Below are 20,791 nucleotides of genomic sequence, written 5' to 3' on the forward strand. Positions count from 1 at the left end.
TCTCTCTCTCTGTCAAATAAATAAATAAAATCTTTAAAAATAATACTGTATGTCCCATCCTTAGAAGTTTTATTTGGGGGACACACATGCACACACACATTTCATTTCCCTCATGTTCATGTTTTCCTTTACATCAGGGGTCAGCAAACATGTGGTGTAAAGACTCAGAAAATAACTATCTTGGGCTTTGCAGCCCTTTGCAATCTATCGCTATTCCGTTTTGCCATTGTAGCATGGAAGCTGCCATAGACAATACAGAAATGAATGAACTTGGCTGTGTTCCAGTAAAGCTTTATTTATAAACACAGGCAGCGGGCCAAATTTGGCTGATAGGGCGTGTGTACTTGGCCCCTTCTTCACGTATCTGACCATATTTTAAGACTCAAAGTAGTAGTTTAAGATCCTTGTCTGTTACAGTATCCCATCATCTTTGACATCCCTGGGGCTGTTTCTTTTCTACTTTTGGGTGGGTCTTATTTCTCTACTTTTTTGCATGTCTGATTTTTATCGGATGCCAAACATTGTAAAATTTACATTTTGGGGTGGCAGATTTTGTTGTCTTCCTTTAAATAGCGTGGACTGTTCTTACCCACAGTTCCAGTTGCTTGTGATCCATCGGATCCTTTCAGGTGTTGTTTATAAACTTTCCTAGGGTGGGTCTAACACACCTTTCATTTAGGGCTAAGCTTGCCCTGTTGATATTAAGGATTTATCTTGGAAATTCCACCCAATGCTGGTATATAATGAGGGTTTTTCATTCTGAACATTGGAAACTATTCACAGCCCTGCCTCAACTCCAGGTGTTTCTTTGCTGGCCTTGAGGAGTTCCCTCCCCTGCACGTGCAGGTTCGTATTCCAGCCAAGGCTAAGGGGGTCCCTCTGCAGGTCCCTGTAGCTCTGTCTCTGTGAAGCTCCTACTGTTCAGTCCTCTGCCTTACAAATTCTAGCCGTCGTGGCCTCCCTGAACTTTGATCTCTCCTGCACCAATGAAGTCTATCAGTTTCCCCTTCCCGAGCTGTGGCCGGGAAGGTGCCCCGTGGCAGGACACTGGGACAAGTTGTCGACCTTGTTTCCCTTCCTTCGGGGACAAAAATCCTGTGGTGCCTGTTACCTGATATCCGAAAACTGTTGTTTCATCTATGACGTCCACTTTTCCAGGTATTTACTACAGCAGGAAGGTAATTCCCGTAGCGCTTAATTCTTCATGGACAAAAGCAAAAGCCCTTCAGCCCTTTATCCTTGATCTAATCAAAGGGATATAAGATGCTGATGGCAATCAGGTTCTCATAACATGATGATTCTGTTTTCTGTAAGCATCTTGCACTTAAAAGAAGCACTAGACCAGTAAGCCCCTTGGTTTCTCCCAGCTTATGGAATCAATTCCAACCTTGGATTCCTTCCCACAGCCACACCTGTCCACATGACCTAGGGAGGCAATCTCTTTTCAGGAACACACTTTTTTTTATCAGGATCAGAACTACCCCAGCCTTGGGGCGCCTGGGTGGCTCAGTGGTTAAGCCGCTGCCTTCGGCTCAGGTCATAATCTCAGGGTCCTGGATCGAGTCCCGCGTTGGGCTCTCTCTCTCAGCAGGGAGCCTGCTTCCTCCTCTCTCTCTCTGCCTGCCTCTCTGCCTACTTGTGATTTCTCTCTGTCAAATAAATAAATAAAATCTTTAAAAAAAAAAAAAAAAAAAGAACTACCCCAGCCTCATCTTGGGAGCAACATTGCCTTTCTTTACAGCATTGCTTTTCATACTTTATAAGCAAGTAAACGTTTTTAGCTCCAGTTTCCTCCTCCATCTTATATTTTATTTATGCTTATATTTTTCTAGTAAAGTCCATCAGAATAGACTTTTTTGAGCACAAAATTTTTAATTTAGGTAATAGTTCCATGCGAAGGTTTTGACACCTTGACTTGCAATTGTCAGATTCTCCATATTTAAGACTAGAAAAGAAACATTTCACTGTCTGCACAATGGCAATATAAACTGAAATTTGGAAGAGTTATTTGTGTGTGTGTGTGTGTAAAAGACTTTAACCTCCACTCTTTCTGAGCAGCTTTTTTATTCCCAGTCTCTTTAAGGAACAAGAAAACAGCTTTGGCCTTGGATCCCTGAGATGTTGCTGTCAAGTATTAGGACCCAAGTGGGGCAAAGTTACATAGGAACAAAAATTTCTTTCTAGAATCAGATCTTAGAGATGGTGGCAGTCTCAGAACTGGAGTCTGTCCCGGCTGCCCACTGCCACTCCCATTTCACAGGTGGGAGAGACATGCCCGGGGAAGTAAGTAGCCCAGTTGCCCAGCTAATCTGCAGGCAGAGGAGTCCTCAGGCGGCCGCAGTGGGAATTCATCAAGTCAGCAAGCTATTGTAGAGCACCCACGCATGGCTTCTAAATTAGCCCAAATTTTTAAAGTTTATTTCAGTTCTACCTAACTTAGCTCTACAACACAAGGCACTTTCAAGACAAAAATAGAAACAAAGGCTAGAAAACAAAAATAGACCTATCTTTTAGCTGCTGACAAAAAAGACCTGGTCTGGGACACCTGGGTGGCTCAGTGGTTGAGCGTCTGCCTTTGGCTCAGGTTATGATCCCAGGGTCCGGGGATCGAGCCCTGCATCAGGCTCCCTGCTCAGAGAGGAGTCTGCTGCTCCCTCTGCCTTCTTCTCCTTCTGCCTACTGCTCCCCTGTTTGTGCATGCTCTCTCACCCTCTGACAAATAAATAAATAAATAAAACAAGATGCCCTTCAACAGACGAGTGTATAAGGAAGATGTGGTCCATATACACTACTCCATCAGAAAGGATGAATACCCAACTTTTGTATCAACATGGATGGGACTGGAAGAGATTATGCTGAGTGAAATAAGTCAAGCAGAGAGAGTCAATTATCATATGGTTTCACTTATTTGTGGAGCATAACAAATAGCATGGAGGACATGGAGAGTTAGAGAGGAGAAGGGAGTTGGGGGAAATTGGAAGGGGAGGTGAACCATGAGAGACTATGGACTCTGAAACAAACAACCTGAGGGTTTTGAAGGGGTGGGGGGTGGGAGGTTGGGGGAACCAGGTGGTGGGTATTGGAGAGGGCACGGATTGCATGGAGCACTGGGTGTGGTGCAAAAATAATTAATACTGTTACGCTGAAAAAATAAAAAAAAATTTTTCTTAATTAAAAAAAAAAAGAGGTCTTTCTCTTTAAAAAAACAAAAACAAAACCTTGTTTATCAACTCCCCATATACCTCTACATTCTGGAAAGAATTTCCAAGGTAGGATTTCCCATAACCCTCATGTGTTATGCATTCTTCTTCTCAAGCTAGCCACAGCTGGTGACAGGTGCAGTGTCGATTGCCTGATGTCTTGGCTGGTCATGTGTCTATCTTTCTTCTCCTGGGAGAGCAGAAGAAATGGTGGAGTAAAGGTTGACCTTGTCGTATTTCACTCCCCTCAAAGCTAGAGTCATGATTTATTTTCCTGGGAACTTCAGGGTCTATTTGAAATAGGTTCCAGGGCGCCCATACCCAAGGAAGAAGATTCATTGGTTTTTAAACATTGGGAACTGGATGCCTGGGTGGCTCAGTTGGTTAAGTGACAGCCTTCAGCTCAGGTCATGATCCTGGAATCTCAGGATCGAGTCCCACATCGGGCTCCGTGCTCAGGAGGGAGTCTACTTCTCCTGACCCTCCCCCCGCCACACACACACTCTCTCAAATAAATCTTCAAAAAACAAAATAAAAATTGGGAACTGGATCATAAAATTATGAAAACTGGCAGGCCCAAAATCTGCCATGAGGGTTGGCAGGCTCATCTCCCAGGACAGTCAACATAGAGATAAAGTCTAGGGAATTTCCTCTTGCTCAGGAATACCACCAGCTTTCTTGGTCTATTCAGGCCTTCAAGTGATTGGATGAGGCCCAACATGTTATCTGCTATATATATGTATCTGCTAACTAAGTCTATTGATTTATTTTTATTTTTTAAAAAAGATTTATTTGATGGAGAGAGACACAGCAAGAGAAGGAACACAAGCAGGGGGGCGGCAGAGGGAGAAGCAGGCTTCCTGCTGAGCGGGGAGCCCGGTGTAGAGCTCAGTCCCAGGACCCTGGGATCATGACCTGAGCTGAAGGCAGACACTTAATGACTGACCCACCCCAGGCGCCCCTAAATCTATTGATTCAAATGTTAAAAAGAGTCATCCAAAAGCACCCTCAAAGTTGACATATAACATTATCACGGACATCATGGGACTTTGAATTGCAACCTTTCTCTCTCTATATATATATATTTTTTTAATTAATTTATTTACACCCAGTGTGGGGCTTGAACTCACAACCCCAAGATCAAGAGTTACACATCCCTCCCACTGAGCCAGTTAGGTGCCCCAAACTGCAACCCCTTTAGGGATAGCCTTGCCTTAAGGTACACAAGGAAGTGGTCTCTGTCCTTGTTCTCACTTCTTTTCTAGCCTCCTGTCTGCTCTGGTGTCCTCAGCGCTGGAGCAGTCACTGTCATCGCTACCACAGCCCCAGGAACAGACACCTGAGCTACTACTACTGCCATCTGATCGCCCAGGGACCCCCAAGTAGTTATATGCCAAATTAGATGACTTCTCATTGCACTCAGAGTGAAGTCCAGACTCGGCAAGCTTCTGAAGCGCTGAAGGTTAGCTTGCATCCCGGTCTCCGGCAGTCATAGTAACACTCATACCACCAAATACTTCCCAGAATAAGCCAGGCTCCCTCACCCTGAGGACGTCCCACAGACTGTTCGTTAGTGTAGAAAGCAGTGCTGCTCAAGTTACAACCACAGACCCACTTCAGCAGCATTGCCTGGGAGAAATGCAAATGGTCCTCAGCCCTGGACCAACCCAATCTTTGGGATAGGTCCCAGAAATCGGTTTGTTTTGTTTTGTCTTTTGGGGGGGTGGGGAGGGGAGAGAATCTCAAGCGGGCTCCATGCTTAGCTGCAGCCTGACTCGGGGCTCCAGCTCACAACCCTGAGATTATGGCCTGAGCCGAAATCAAGAGTCAGACAACCGAATGAGCCACCCAAGCATCCCCAGAAATCTGTGTTTAACAGGCTCTCCAGTTGACTCAGATACACAGTGAAGTTAGAAACCCTGAGGCCAGAGCACTTTCTCTTTTTTCCCTCTGTGTGCGGTAATTTGCAATCGCATAGGTCAGAGGCAGACAGGAATGCAGGCCACCTCCCCCACTACCTTACCGTCTGAGGTGTGTTCCCTCAAGACCAAGTCTGACTGGTCTTGTCTGTCTAGCCACCTAGACAGACAAGAAGTAACAGGCCACACAACACGCGCTCCGTCACTTCGGCTCCTGGGATCCAGTTCCATATTGGGATCCCCGCTTAACGGGAAGACTGCTTCTCCCTCTCGCTCTGCTTGTGTTCCCTTTCTCGCTGTCTCTCTCTCTGTGTCAAATAAATAAATAAAATCTTTTTTAAAAAGTCACCTGGGGCCATTCTAAATGCCCAGTACCTGGGGTACACCCTGACAGATTAAATGGGGGGGAGGGGTGGAACGGAGGGGGAGATCGAAGGTGTTGGGTTGTTCTTTTTTTTTTTTTTAAGTTTCCCAGGGGATTCTAACATGCAGCCAGAGTTAAGAGCAGATGTTTTAGGTCCTTCCCACAAACACCTGGTTTAAAATTTTCCATTCCCAAGGCAATTGCAACAACATTGAGATTTTATGTCCCATCAGATAATAAACCCTTCCTGAGGCAGCAGGCTGGAGGTGGCAGGGGGAAAGCAGGACTGGGAGCGCCAAACCCAGCAGGATCCCCGAAGGTGTTGGTCTTTAGATCATTAGACACTGTTTAAGCTGTTTTCCTACCAACAACAGTTTTGAACACATTCTCTTCACGAATTTAAAAATTACCCTTAAGGGGAGCCTGGCTGGCCTAATGGGTAGAGCATAAGACTCTTCATCTCGGGGCTATGAGTTCAAGGCGCATGTTGGGCGTGGAGACTGCTTAAAAAGGCAAAGGAAAAGAAAAAGTTACCCTTAACGTAATTAACGCACCCTTTAGCATAGATGGTGTTTCAAGCCATCTCAGGAGTATGTGGTCTTTTGATTGCTAATTATCCATCTCAGCAAATAGATTCTTTTTTATTTTTTTTGAAGATTTTATTTATTTACTTGAGAGAGAGCACAAGCAGGGAGAGTGGAAGAAGAGAAGCAGGCTTCCCACTGAGCAGGACCCTGAGATCACACCCTAAGCCAAAGGTAAGCGACTGAGCCAGCCAGGCACCCCTGGCATATAGATTCTTGATGGGGTACATCTCCAGGGTTAGCTCACTACCCCTAGGGTGTAGAGTAAAGCGAGTTATGTGCACATTACACTGTGTATTTAACATTATTTATAGACTAAAGTCTTTTTTTTTTTAAGATTTTATTTATTTATTTGACAGACAGAGATCACAAGTAGGCAGACAGAGAGAGGGAGAAAGAGGAAGGGAAGCAGGCTCCCTGCTCAGCAGAGAGCCCGAGGTGAAGCTCGATCCCAGGACCCTAGGATCATGACCTGAGCCACCCAGGCACACCCTATAGACTGAACTCTTTTTAAAAGCCACTTCCTTGGGGAAGTTTTCCGATGCCACAGACCCAGATAAGCCCCTCTTCTGATCACCCTGAGCTTCCCTTATAACGTCAACTAGATGGTGGGAGAGTTAGGTGTCTGTTGTGGTGGGGTTTTTTAATATTTTATTTTTTAAGTAATAAAATAAAAGTTTGAGTTTGAGTTTAAGTTTGAGCCCCACACTGGAGAGATCTCCACCCAGTGTGGGGCTCAAACTTAAAACCCCAAGATCAAGAATCACATGATCTACCTGATCCAGCCAGGCGTTAACTTGCCTCTTGTTTGCACCAAATTCTAAATACTTTAAGGACAGAAACAATGTCTTTCTCCTTATTGTATTCCCAGCTCCTAACATAGTTCCTGGTACAAAATAATTTTTCAAATATTTATTAAATTGAAACATCCGGCCAGGCACTGTGCCAAATACAATTTTTTAATTACATTTTTTTTTTTTGTAATCTCTACACCCAATGTGGGGCTCAAACTCACAACCCCAAGATCAAGTCACCTGCTCTTCCAACTGAACCAGCCAGGTGCCCCAAATAACAATTTTTCTAAAAAAAAAAAAAAAAAAAAAAAAAAAGTCTGCAATTCACTTTGAAATGCATTTTTTAAAAGATCAATTCATGGATGGGTAGGAGGTGTTATAAAACAATCTTAGGTCTCCTGGGTGGCTCAGTTGGTTAAGTGCCTGCCTTCTCCCTCTGCTGCTCCCCCTGCCTGTGCCCCCATCAAATAAATAAAATACATTTTTTTAAAATGACACAATCTTGGTGGCTATTCTGTTAAATTCTCAACTTTACTGTATGTTTGAAATTTTGCATAATGAAATATGGTGGGGTAGGGAACTCAATGAATCTTCACAGCAACAGCTCAAGGTAGGTATTATTGTCCCCATTGTTTACAAAGGGAAAACTAAGAACCAGGTAAGTTAGAAACCTGCTCGAAATCACGCAGCCCATTGAAGCAAGCTTCTGCTATCTCTATAAAACCATCTCCCCATCTGCTCTCAAATAGGCTTCCTTCTCTGGCTGGCAAATAGAACACAGGCCAAATAAATAAAATCTTTTTTTAAAAGCGGAGGAACACCTGGGTAGCTCAGTCTTTAAGCATCTGCCTTCAGCTCCGGTCATGATCCCAGGGTCCCAGAATCGAGTCCTGAATCAGGCTCCCTGCTTGGCCAGAAGCCTGCTGCACCCTCTCCCGCTCCCCCTGCTTGTGTTCCCTCTCTCCTTGTGTCTCTCTCTGTCAAATAAATAAATAAAATCCTAAAAACCAAAAAAACGCGGGCCGGACAGCCCGGTTCTGACTCCGCAATTACACTGAAAATGGGTTGTTTTCAGGAACAGGGAGGCCACAACACACTTGTTTCATGACATTGCAGCAGGGTGGGAGAAAGGCTCCCTGTCGCCTTAGGGGGGGTCGAGGACCATCCTTCCCCACCTGTGCAGCCCACTCCCCGTAGTGTCCTGACTGCTGCGTAATATAATTTCCTTATCTGAAAGCCCCGCCCACGGCACAGGCTTCCTGGTGCCATTATTTGTGATCGTTAGAGCAGAGCGGGCTCAATAAATACGGCTTAAAGATCCGAGCGAGAGCTCAAGGGCTCGTTGGAAACACCACTGCGACTTCTCTCCCATAGTCTTTGCAGTTCTGTGTCCATGGCTGAAACATAATTACTCCTTCTTTAAGACCCTTCCCTTGGGGCATCTGGGTGGCTCAGTGGGTTAAAGCCTCTGCCTTCGGCTCAGGTCATGATCCCGGGGTCCTGAGATGAAGCCCCACATCGGGCTCTCTGCTCAGCAGGGAGACTGCTTCCCTCTCTCTCTGCCCGCCTCTCTGCCTACTTGTGATCTCTGTCAAATAAAGTCTTTAAACAAAATAAAAACAAAACCCTTAATCTGGCTGCTTTTCTACCAGCCACGTGAGGATTCTAACCAGGGAAGTTTGCCAGCGTCTGCTTTGCTGCACGCTGCTGAGGACAGGACACGTGTTTCAGTAGCGGGGTTGGTTCTCTTCCACCTGCAGAGGCTGAAAATGAAAACCCGGTCTCCTTGCACCCGAATTTGCTCCCTTCGGATGCGCGCCACAGCCTGCGGCAGCCCTGCGAACTCACAGACGGCCGCGCGGGGGCGCCCGAGAGACGCTGCGAGTCCCGGGATCTCCGCAATCCCAGGCTGCGCCGGCAGGAAAATAAATAATGCTCTTTTAGAGGAGTCTTCAGTGGGAAGTAGATGGAGAGGTGAGGCGATGGCAGCAGAGTCCAGGCTGGAGAGAAAGCTTGCATGACCTCCAAGGATCAAGGACATCAGAATGTTGGTGCTCCCACCCAGCCAGACTGTTAACAGTACAAGAAGGTAAACATCATCCTTACAGTCGGTGGTGGTTTGGTCCTGACTAGGACCGGGCCTTGAAATCTCCGTTTTTCCATTAACCAAATTGGACCCGTTTGCCTGGCCCTTGACACTGAGCAATAAGTTAGAAATATTTGGGTTTCGGGGCTTGGACATGGATTTCGGCCCTTAGGTGTCACCCCGTATCCCCTTTATCCTGCCCCTTTCAGGAGCCGTGCTCTGGAGGAGTTTTCCTGCTGGAGTTCATCATTTTATTGTGTATCTTAAATAAAATTGCTGTTGTAAGATTCGCTTACAAAGTGCTAGAAGATTGAGCAGTCATTAAAACTAACTTTTAAAAAAACATACACGAGGTATGATAAGACTTCCCCAGTTACTCATGTAAGTCTTATTAAAAGCTATGTTAGGCTCAGGGGATAATGAAGTGAGTAAGACCTACTTTCTGCCTTTGACTTGCTTAGTGGGGGTATGGAAGGGGGGGTGGGGGGCCATGTCACCTGTGAATGGAACATGCAGGAAGGGAAGTGCAAAGACATAACTGGACAGACCAAAGGGTCTAAGTCAGGAAGGACCCTGTCAGCCACTTGACAGAGCCTGGAACTTGTCCTTTCTGCATAGCAGAGTCAGTGAGATCATTTCATCTGGGGAGTTTTGTGATCAATGTGCCCTTGAAAGAAATTACTCTAATAATGGAGTCAAGAACCAGATTTCTGAGGTTTGAAAATCTCAGATAGCTGCACCAATGTTCAAATTATTCCAGCCCTCCCCTTTGAAACTAGTTTGCAAGTAACATGGAGGTACAGGGGGTGGTGGGGAGGACTGGCAGGGAGTTCACCAGGAAGAAGACAGAAAATATAACATGCCCCTCAGAAGAGGGACACGTGGGTGAACAACCAGAGAAGAATTTATATTCTGGAGTCACAGCCCAAGAGCCTGCAAGAGGAAGAAAAGAGAATGGGTGAGGGCCGGGGAGCCAGGTAGGAGAGCTCACCCCTCCCATTCTCAAGTCAACAGGTCACACTGCTTATTATTTGGAGGTGATTATGATTGTTTTTAGAGATGGAAGAGGAGGAATTGAAAGGGGAGTGTGAACTAGGCTGAAAAAAGGAACGGGATTTAAACTAGTTGAACTCCAGTGAAAGTTCATTTTGGGGAGCTGGATTTTTGAGAGATCTGTGATCCCTCCAAAATCTGTTCACCCCCAGGCTTCTCCACCTCAGTAGACAGCTTCACATCCTGGCTGGCCAAGTCAAACCCTTAAAAGTCACCCCCAACATCTAAGCTATCCTGCAGAATTGTTGGCTGTGTCGCTAAAGTATGTCTGCAGGATGCTCACTTTTCTCCGTGTCCAGAACCACCAGCCTGGTCATGGCCACCATCATTCCATGTCTGGACCAACTTCTAACTACTCTCCCAGTTCTTCCTCTCTCCCTCAATTCACACTCCACAGAATCCAGTAATCTTGAAATATTCATAGAGCCTTGTAACTTCCTCCCCACCCCTGCTTCAAATCCTTCATTGTCCTTGGAATAAGTCCTGTTTCTTTAATGTGGCCCAAAATGATTTGTTCTTACCAACACCTCCCTTGCTATCACAGCCTCCCTTATCTGTCCCTCTTCTTCCTAGATCCTGCCCCCCATACTCAAGCTCTTCCTCCCATTTTTGTGTCTGGCTAATTCCTCATACTTCAGTTCCAGACTTGAATGTCTCTTCCTCACCAAGGCCATGCATGCTGCCACTGTCATCTAATACCCGTTCCTTGGCCTGTTATTAATATTTTTGTATTAGTGCTTGGTTCTTTGCCTTCATTACACACACACACACACACACACTATATAAAGTATATAATTATGAATTCCTTTCTGGTTTCATTTGTTTACTGTACGGCTCCCCCACTAGATTGCAAGCTTTGTAAAAGTGTGGACTCTGACTATCTTTTTCACCACTGTATATCCAGCTCTTTGCACACTGCCTGCCATTTAATAGATGCTCAATTAACATTAGTTGAAAGTTATAATTTTTAAAATTTTTTTTTTTTTAAGATTTTATTTATTCCTTTGACAGAGACAGATCAGAAGTAGGCAGAGAGGAAGGCAGAGAGAGGAGGAAGCAGGCTCCCTGCCGAGCAGAGAGCCCAATGTGGGACTCGATCCCAGGACCCTGAGATCATGACCTGAGCCGAAGGCAGAGGCTTTAACCCACTGAGCCACCCAGGCGCCTGAAAGTTGTAATTTTTAAAAATCCTTTTTGCCTTCCAGATTTATAGTCGTTCTCTGCTTGGTATTACATAGAGACATTATTGTTTAATGGTTATGTGCATGGACTCTGAGCAGGAACACCTAGTTTCAAATTCTGGCTCTTGGGACTTTGGGCAAATTACTCTGTGCCTTAGTATTCTCATCTGTGAAATGGGAAATGGTGATGATAAGAGTAATAATACCTACTTCATGGGATAAGAAAACATAGGAAAGTTAAATGAATTAGGTATTAGTGTATCTATACCTTGAGCACTATATACCTCGAGTGCATTCATCGTTTCTTTATTGTAATTATTTTCATACCTGTGTTACTGTCTAGGTCATGAATTAGATCACCACTTACTTTCTACCCATGGGGCTCAACATAGTCCCTGACCAAGTTAGCACTCAATAAAGCAGGACTAAACTTGGTATATCATGTAAATTTCTTCATGAAAAAAAGGTATATTATTTTTTTCTCACCACACTGTCCTTTATTTCAACCTCTTCATTAAAATTAGGCTAACAGGCATGCCTGGGTGGCTCAGTCAGTTGGGTGTCTGCCTTAGGCTCAAGTCATGATTCCAGAGTCCTGAGATAGAGCCCCATGTTGGACTCCTGGTTCATCAGAGAACCTGCTTCTCCCTCTGCCCCTCCTCCTGCATGTGGTCTCTCTCTCTTCAAGCAGGGGTTCTGCTTGAAGTCCTAACAATAGTGGGAGCAAGAGCCAAAGTCCAACCCGCCCACCCGACTTTGGCACCTCCACTGAGGAAGAGGTAAGCAGTTATGGGAGCATAGCACTAGCAAGGTGTGGAAAATGCCTCGCCCTCAGGACACAGTCACCTATTACAACTTCCAACAAACCTTCCCCGGACCTCCCCTGAAGTTCGGCTGGCAGCCTTCTCTACCTTTCACAGAACCACAGCTTATCATTATTTTTTTCAAGTAACATGCTATGTTAAAATCAATCTCTTTGCAAAATCTGTCTTTCCCAAGAGATGCTAGACCATGAACTATTAGCAATAGGATGTCAGCTTCTACTTTCCCACATGGGTGTGTGTGTGGGGGGGGGGGGTTGACTATCCACAATAGCAATGAAAATAATTATTACCCAGAAATAATGTTAACCCCCAAAATGTGTAAGACCTGTTGGGGTTGTAGAATAAAACCCGCCAAGTATTTAAACAAATGATGACATCAACAATATTTTTTTTTTTAAAGATTTTATTTATTTATTCGACAGAGAGAGATCACAAGTAGGCAGAGAGGCAGGCAGAGAGAGAGAGAGAGGAGGAAGCAGGCTCCCTGCTGAGCAGAGAGCCCGATGCGGGACTCGATCCCAGGACCCTGAGATCATGACCTGAGCCGAAGGCAGTGGCTTAACCCACTGAGCCACCCAGGCGCCCGACATCAACAATATTAATAGCAAACTTCCTGAGGCTTACCATGCCTACCCCAGATACTATTCTAAAAACATGTGCATGTTTTACTCCATTTAATCCACAATCTATGAGGTAGGTACCATAGGATTTCTAATTTTACAGGAAACAGAACTGGAGAGCCTGAATTATTATGTATATATATATACATAGGTATATATTTCTCCCCCAATTGTTTTTTTAAATATTTTATTTATTTATCTGACAGAGATCACAAGTCGGCAGAGAGGCAGGCAGAGATAGAGAGGAGGAAGCAGGCTTTCGGCAGAGCAGAGAGCCCGATGCGGGGCTCGATCCCTCTTGGGATCATGACCTGAGCCAAAGGCAGAGGCTTTAACCCACCTAGCCACCCAGGCAACCCCCCCGCAATTGTTTTTTTATGTTTGACACAAATCTCTTCAAAATCCAAAAAGAAGGAAAGCTCGTTGATTTAAGAGGTTCATATTTTATGTAAGTACATGTGTGCATAGAAAAATCTGAAAGAACGTGCATCATCAACTTGTTTGAGCTATCTTCGCTTCTCTATACTTTCTTGTATTTTATTTTTCATGTAGTCTCTGTGCCCAATGTGGGACTCAAACTTGTGACTCTGAGATCAAGAGTTGCCTGCTGTACAGACTAAGCCAGCCAGGTGCGCTGTTCTTTCTTGTATTGAACAAACTTACCACAATATGCATGTAGTACTGACTTCTAAGCTCCGTGTGAAAGCTACTTTAACTGAACTATCTCCAATTCTCCCAACGCCATAAAGTAGGTCCTGTCTTGCCTACTTTGTAGATTTTCTCAAAAACACACACAAAGAGGGTAAGTAACTTACTCCGAGTCACGAAGCTGGTAGAGTGGTGATCTTAACCCGACAGTCTGAATCTGGAGCCAGCTTTATGACTGGGCATTGGTGCCTTTCAAGGAAACTATGCTGAACGATAAGCGCCTCAAGTCCCAGCACGCTGGCCCTCCAAAGCCTTCCTAACTGAGCCTACAGACTCCTACAAGGCTACTTCTTAGAGGAGGTGTCATCAAAGCCAAACTTAGAGAGAACAGGGCTTGCCACATAGTACATACGCAATAAATAGTTGACAAGTGACCCAGAATAGAGGGTAGAATTTGGGTGAGGAAGGGCATTCCAAGCAGAATGACTGTAAGGGCTGTGTCTCAGCTGGAACTCAGGTTGGTTTTCTTCTGCATTCTGCTACAAGTTCAGGACCACCTTCCCTTTCAGTCTTAAGGTTGTCCTGGCATGTGGAAGGGGTGTCAACTAGGTCATCCAACTGGAACCAGGCACCGTCTTCTTTCCTGAGAGGCCAGGCAAGTCTGAAGAGCTGGGCAGACTCAGTGATGAGCTAATGGTCTTCACTGGGAGCCCACTTGCTCACCCTGCTTGCCCAGACCTCCCGGGTAGTTTGTCTTAAAACTACTCAGGCGCCACAAAGTAGGACATGTGACCACGGCGCTATGGTCTTTTCCCTCATCTTCCCGCAGCTATCAGGTGGGGGCTTGGGTCGAGGACTCAGCCCTGAGACTGTCCAAAGCCACAGGGAAAATGGTGGAAATTTTACCATTGCCGTGCCAGAAAAATTGATTTATCCAGGTCCTGAGATTTTCTTACCCTCCCATTTGGGCTTCACACTATATCTGGTATGGGCTTTTATTTTTCTTTTCAAAGATTTTATTTATTTATTTGACAGACAGAGATCACAAGTAGACAGGCAGGCAGAGAGAGAGGAGGAAGTAGGCTCCCACTGAGCAGAGAGCCCCATGCAGGGCTCGATCCCAGGACCCTGAGATCATGACCTGAGCCGAAGGCAGAGGCTTCAATTCACTGAGTCACCCAGGCACCCCTCTGGTATGGGCTCTTATTCCTGAATCTTAGCTAAACGTCTTGGGCTTAGCTAACTTATGGCCTCAAAAACGCTGGACAATTGCATTACCTGCCTACCTCCATATAACTATAGCAATGGGCTGTGTACTTTTTTAGAAATTAACATAAGTACCTCTTCAGTCAACTCCATTCATACAATTATTGAAGGAATACCAAGAAGAAACCATCCGGGGACACCTGGAGGGCTCAGTCGGTTAAGCATCTGCCTTCCGCCCAGGACTCTGGGATCGAGCCCCATGTTGGGCTCCCTACTTAGAGGGAGTCTGCTTCTCCCTCGGCCTCAGTCCCTCCCGCTGCTGGTGCTCTCTCTCTTGCTTACTCTCCCTGTCTCTCTCAAATAAAGAAATAAAATCTTTTTTTTTTTTTTTTTTTAGATTTTATTTATTTATTTGACAGGCAGAGATCACAAGTAGGCAGAGAGGCAGGCAGAGGGAGAGGAGGAAGCAGGCTCCCCGCTGAGCAGAAAGCCTGATGCGGGGCTCGATCCCAGGACCCTGAGACCATGACCTGAGACCATGACCTGAGCCGAAGGCAGAGGCTTCAACCCGCTGAGCCACCCAGGCGCCCCTAAATAAAATCTTTAAAAAAAGAATAAAACAAACCTGAATGTAGGCATAGTAACACTAAGCATTTTTAAATTTTTTATATTCTAATGTGGACCATAATTATTTTGACTCTCCTACTGAAATGTATTGAGATGTAAAGCAAAATGTAAATTGAACTTCTCTTAGATTAAGTTCCATTAGTATTGTAAGTGTTCTCAAGTATTAATTATCAATGGACAGAATAAATAAGGTACTCTATTAGCATAGAAAGCCCCAACCATTCAGACCCACATGACCCCTAGAGGTTCTCTGTGGACCCCCAGAGGCAGCAGACTCCAACTGGCAACCCTGTGCTCCAGGGCAACCAAAGCCCACTTTACTTCTTAAAATACAATGGCTTTGATGGGCCCACTAAACCCAGGGCCCAGGGTACAAATATTTTCACCCCCAAAATTGCTGCATACAAGGCTAGGAGGACTCCCTCAAGCATGTAATAATGGTACCCTTATTACACTTAATGCAAATGAAATCTAATCTCTTCAAATCATCAAATATCCAGTCAGTGTTCAAATTTTCCTTTTTGTCTTCTATTGGATGTTCTCTTCTGTGTATTGAGTTAGTAACAACTGTGCATTGAGTTAGTAACAACTGATGTTGTGGGGCCAGGGGCAGCCCCACCCCTCCCCAGGGGGGCTACTTTGTTATACTGATCATTTTGAATAGAAGTCACTTAAGAGATAGCTGGTGCAAGGACCCTCAGACCCTCTTCTGTCCTCCTGAAAGCAGGAAACAAATCTCCCATATGAAAGGTACTCTCTCTGTGCTGAGTGGAAAGACACCCCCATCATCAGAGATAGGAACTTTAAAACTAAGAGAGCTGAGACACAAAACTTATTACTTTTTTCCTAATCTACTTATGCCAAAATTCCACTTAAAAATCTTTGCTGACTTGGGGGGCACCTGGGTGGCTCAGTTGGTAAAGTGTCTGCCTTTGGCTTAGGTCATGATCCCGGGACACCCAGGTCATGATCCCGTGGTCCTGGAATCCAGCCCCACGTCGGGCTCCCTGCTCAGCGGAGAGGCGGCTTCCCACTCTCCCTCTGCTGCTCCCCCTGCTTGTGCTCTTTCTCTCTCTCTCTCTCTCTCTCTCTCTCTGTGTGTCATATAAATAAATTATTAAAAAAAAATCTTTACTAACTTGGAGCTGCATGGCCAGCTTGGTGGGGAGAGCCCGCAATGCTGCATCGCAGGGTTGTGAGTTCAAGCCCTGTATTGGATGTGGAACCTGATGAAGACTATTTGGAAAGCAGGCAGGCTGGCCAGGATGAGGCCACCCTGCCCCCACCAAGAGGAAAACACGTTTAAAAAAAAAAAAAATTTAGGGATTCCTGGGTGGCTCAGTTGGTTGAGTGGCTGCCTTTGGTTCAGGTCATGATCCTGAGATCGAGTCCCACTTTGGGCTCCTTGCTCGGCGGGGAGCCTGCTTCTCCCTCTGCCTCTGCCTGTGCTCACTCTCTCTGATAAATAAATAACATCTTTTAAAAATATATATTTTATTTATTTATTTGACAGAGAGAGAGAGATAACAAGTAGGCGGGGTGGGGGGAAGTAGTCTCCCCGCTGAGCAGAGAACCTGCTGTGGGCCTTGATCCCAGGACTTGGAGACCCTGAAACCATGACCTGAGCCAAAGGCAGAGGCTTAACACACTCAGGAGCCACCCAGGCAAACCACCTTTATTTATTTATTTATTTACTTCTTATTTATTTAAAAGATAAACACTTTTTTTTCTTTTAAGATTTTATTTATTCATTTGACAGATAGAGATCAGAAGTGGGCAGGCGGGGTTGGGGGGATGGGAGGGTGGAAAGGGGTTGATGGGGAGGAAGCAGGCTCCCTGCTGAGCAGAGATTTTTTTTTTTTTTTTCCCCCCAGGACTCTTGAGATCCTGACCTGAGCCAAAGGCAGAGGCTTAACCCATTGAGCCAACCAGGCACCCTCCAATTTTTCTTTTTAATTTTTAAAATTTAAATTCAACGAATTAACATATAGTATTTTAGTCAAAGGTAGGACCCGGGGAATGTTTAAGTCTCTTTTAATGATTTAAAGATTGAGATTTAATATTTGCTCCACACGCCTTTCTTTTCCCTTTGATATTTGCTCAAGAAACGAGGCCCTTTGTCCTGCATGGTTTCCAGCACTCTGAATATCGCCGACCTCCTTGCTACCCTGTCACCTAGCCTACATCTCCAGCTCCTGGATTTGCCCTCAACTGCCATTAACATTCAATTTTTTTTTTTTCCTGGCATTTGATTGCCCTGTTTAATTTTACTGTTTTCCATTTGAGTGATTTTATTAATAATGCCGGAGAGGCAGAAGGAATTTTTTAAAAAGACTACGTACTGTGAAAAATTAACATGACTGGTGCCATTTAAAAATATGGTGACAGGGGCTCCTGGATGGCTCAGTTGTTAAGTGTCCGCCTTCCACTCAGGTCATGATCCCAGAGTCCTGGGATCCAGCCCCACATCAGACTCCCTGCTCAGTAGGTAGCCTGCTTCCTCCTCTCCCTCTCCCCCTGCTTGTGTTCCCCTCTCTTACCATCTGCCAAATAAATAAAGTCTTTAAAAAAAAAAAAAAAGTATTGGGAACGAAGCCACAGTAGAGAGACAGCTAGCCCCGGCTTCGTGTAACTGGGCCCAAACCCGTGGACTGGCCCAAACCTGTGGACTGGACAGGATAGCCATTGCTTCAAGCAATTGTCTGAGTAGTTAGCCAAACAGACATCCTGATCAGCAGTCTGCTGGTTGCGGACTCTCTGAAGATAAAATTGGTGGTCAAGGGCCCCTGGTGGTTTAGGGGATTAAGCCTCTGCCTTCAGCTCAGGTCATGATCTCAGGGTCCTGGGATTGAACCCCCCATTGGGCTCTCAGCTCAGCAGGGAGCCTGCTTCCTCCTCTCTCTGCCTTCCTCTCTGCCTACCTGTGATGTATCTCTCTGTCAAATAAATAAAATAAAAAAAGAAAAGAACTAGTGGCCAATCAATATATAACCCAGAGGCACTTAGCTGTTAAAATACCCAGACAAACCTATTTTTTTTTCTTTTCTTCAACTCAGGTCATTGCTCTCTCCCCTCTCGCTTGCTTTCACCCAACAAGCAGGACGCGATTTGCACATTTACCTAAATCTGTGCTCCTGGAATTGCAATTCTTGGATCCCAAATAAGCACTCCTTTGCCTCTCATGGAGGGGGAGGGTCTTTATTTTGAGGCTGACAGCACCTTCATGTATGCCACACATTGGTTGGGCAGTACCAGGTGTGGGGGCTTCACTGTTTATGGACTGTATATAACCTTGACCAAGTCAGTCTCCATCTGGACCCTGAAAGCCAGGCCTGGGGAGCCCAACCCCTCAAACCCCTGAATTTGCAGCTCAGGACACTTCCCTGAGCTGCGTGGCCCACCCTTCATAATTCTGGAGATAACCCACCCCAGAGCCTGATCTGGCAAGTCTGCTCGCTCACTCATTCCCTCTTTCCAAATGAGGGCCCAGTACATACTAGTCACAAGTCTGGGTACAGTAGATAAATCAGTGAACAAGAAAGGTAAGATTTTTGCCCTACTAGGGTTATATTCTATATTCTAGTGGGGAAGTGGAGAAGAGATATTCCCAACAAAACACAAAATAGAGTTGAATGGATATGTTCAGGTTCTAAAAACTGGGTAAAAAAGAGGCTGATAAGATAAGGTGTGGGACTCCCTTAGAAAGGGTTCTGGGAGGCCTCTTGGAGGAATTATCAGGTGACCTGAGGACCTGTGCAGGCAAAGAAGTAAAAAAAAAAAAAAAAAAAAAGTGGAAAAGAAGCAGGTTGTGAAAGAACTGGAAACCTAATTCACAAAGGCAAGAGGAGCTAGTGCAAAGGCCCTGAGGCAAGAATTTACAATGTTTTAAAAAGGAGATCATTTCTATGACAGAGAGAACTGAGACAAAGTTAAAGAGGGAATCAGAATGAGATGAACGGTAACAATTTTCCTCTGCCTGAAAAGGGAAATGACTCAAAGGGATTATGTGGGTAAGGGCTGCAGGCAGGCCAGAGTGGAGGCCAGGAGACCAGCAAGAAATGGTGGGCTCCGACTGCGCTGAAGCCACGCAGAGCGAGAGAAGTAGACAGCTACTGAGGTTTAGACATAACTGAATATGGGAATTGAAAAAAAGCAGAGGAATTGAGAACGGCCCCTGGGGTTACCGCCGGAATAAACTAGGCAGTTAGTGTTCACTTTATTGAGATGCGAGTCAGGATTCAGGGCTGGTGCGGGTAACACGGGGAAGGGGATTGGTTGAGGTAGGGTGGGGTGGGGTGGGGCATGTTCAGCCCGAGGGCAGGAGGAAACGGAGCTGGGGGCTGGGGCTCAGGGGGCGTCCAGCAACAGGAAGTCGGCAGGTGCTTCAGGACTGGTGGAGATTTCCAGGGGAGGGGGCGAGGGCGTGTAGGTTGCGAGGGGATTGGACCAGAAGCTTTGGAACTCCGCCAGGGGAGGGGAGGAGCCAGCAAAAACTTGCTGCGGCCATTCTTCCTTCTGTCTTGGAGCTGGGGTGCGTCCTCAGGTTGGCTCTCTTCTCCTGGTAAGGCTGGCGCAATTGTGGGGGTAGTGGGCACCGCGGGGGCCCTGTCGCTTGGCTGCCTGGTTGTTTCTGAGGAGCTGGTGAGAGAGCCACCTTCCTGAGTGTCCCCTCCGCGGGAAACAGGGACATCAAGTAGCAGTGCCAGGGGTGCCTGGCTGTTGTAGTTAGAAGAGCGTGAGACTCTTGCTATGAGGTTGCGAGTTCGAATCCCACATTGGGTGTAGAGATTATTTTAAAACTACTGATAAAGGAAAAAGTAAAATAGCAGTGCCAGGAGGAGAAAATGAAGTCAAGGAAATGAGGCAGTATTTAAGTGCTACTTTTTTTTAAAGATTTTATTTATTTATTTGACAGAGAGAAATCACAAGTAGATGGAGAGGCAGGCAGAGAGAGAGAGAGAGAGAGGGAAGCAGGCTCTCCGCTGAGCAGAGAGCCCGATGCGGGACTCGATCCCAGGACCCTGAGATCATGACCTGAGCCGAAGGCAGCGGCTTAACCCACTGAGCCACCCAGGCGCCCTAAGTGCTACTTTTAAAAGAAGGGTGGGGGAGGTGAGATTTTCCACGGTGTCTTTGAGGAGTAATGGAGTGAGCGCTTTGGAGCCAGGCAGACCTGGGGGTTCAGTCTGTCTCCATTTCCTAGATCCGAGGCCTTGAACCTCATTTCCAACCCGTCTTCACAGAATTTCCCATAAACTGGAAGGGAATTGATTTGAAGGTAGTGCCTTTGTCTGCATCACCTTCGTTGTTAGAAAGGACAGAACTATTTTCCAGGCGACAAATGGAATATGTTTACTGCCAAAAAGTAGACCCCAACTAGCACGAAGAAGAATTCTTGTCACCCTCTTTCCCAGTCCCTCTGCTTACCTCCTTAGTTGGGGCCCTAGTTGTTTTTCCTTCTCTGCAGCGCTCCCCTTACCTCTACTCCTAGACTCTGCACTAATAATTCCGTGTTTTAGCATAATTATTCCTATGATCCTATCAGTGTAAGCAAACACCAGCTAGAGTAGAGCCTTTACCACCCCCTATGTATATTAAACCTTATTTTTATTATTTATCTGAGAGCAAGACGGGAGAGGGAGAAGCGGGCTCCCTGCTGAGCGGGGAGTCGATCTAGAACTCCGA

The 20,791-nt window shown here is 45.7% G+C and overlaps 1 protein-coding gene across 1 annotated transcript in view; it reads left to right on the forward strand.

Moving 5' to 3' along the window:
- PATJ (PATJ crumbs cell polarity complex component) overlaps window positions 1–5,467 on the forward strand; it is a 377,446-nt gene extending 371,979 nt beyond the window's left edge. The window contains exon 45 of the mRNA XM_059135624.1: window positions 4,466–5,467. Coding sequence (XP_058991607.1) covers window positions 4,466–4,586 — 121 coding nt within the window. The 3' untranslated portion in view covers window positions 4,587–5,467. The remainder of the gene's footprint in view (window positions 1–4,465) is intronic.
- The last annotated feature ends 15,324 nt before the right edge of the window (window positions 5,468–20,791 follow it).

Source organism: Mustela lutreola, chromosome 10 (genome assembly GCF_030435805.1).
Source record: "Mustela lutreola isolate mMusLut2 chromosome 10, mMusLut2.pri, whole genome shotgun sequence".
Lineage (NCBI taxonomy): Eukaryota > Metazoa > Chordata > Mammalia > Carnivora > Mustelidae > Mustela > Mustela lutreola.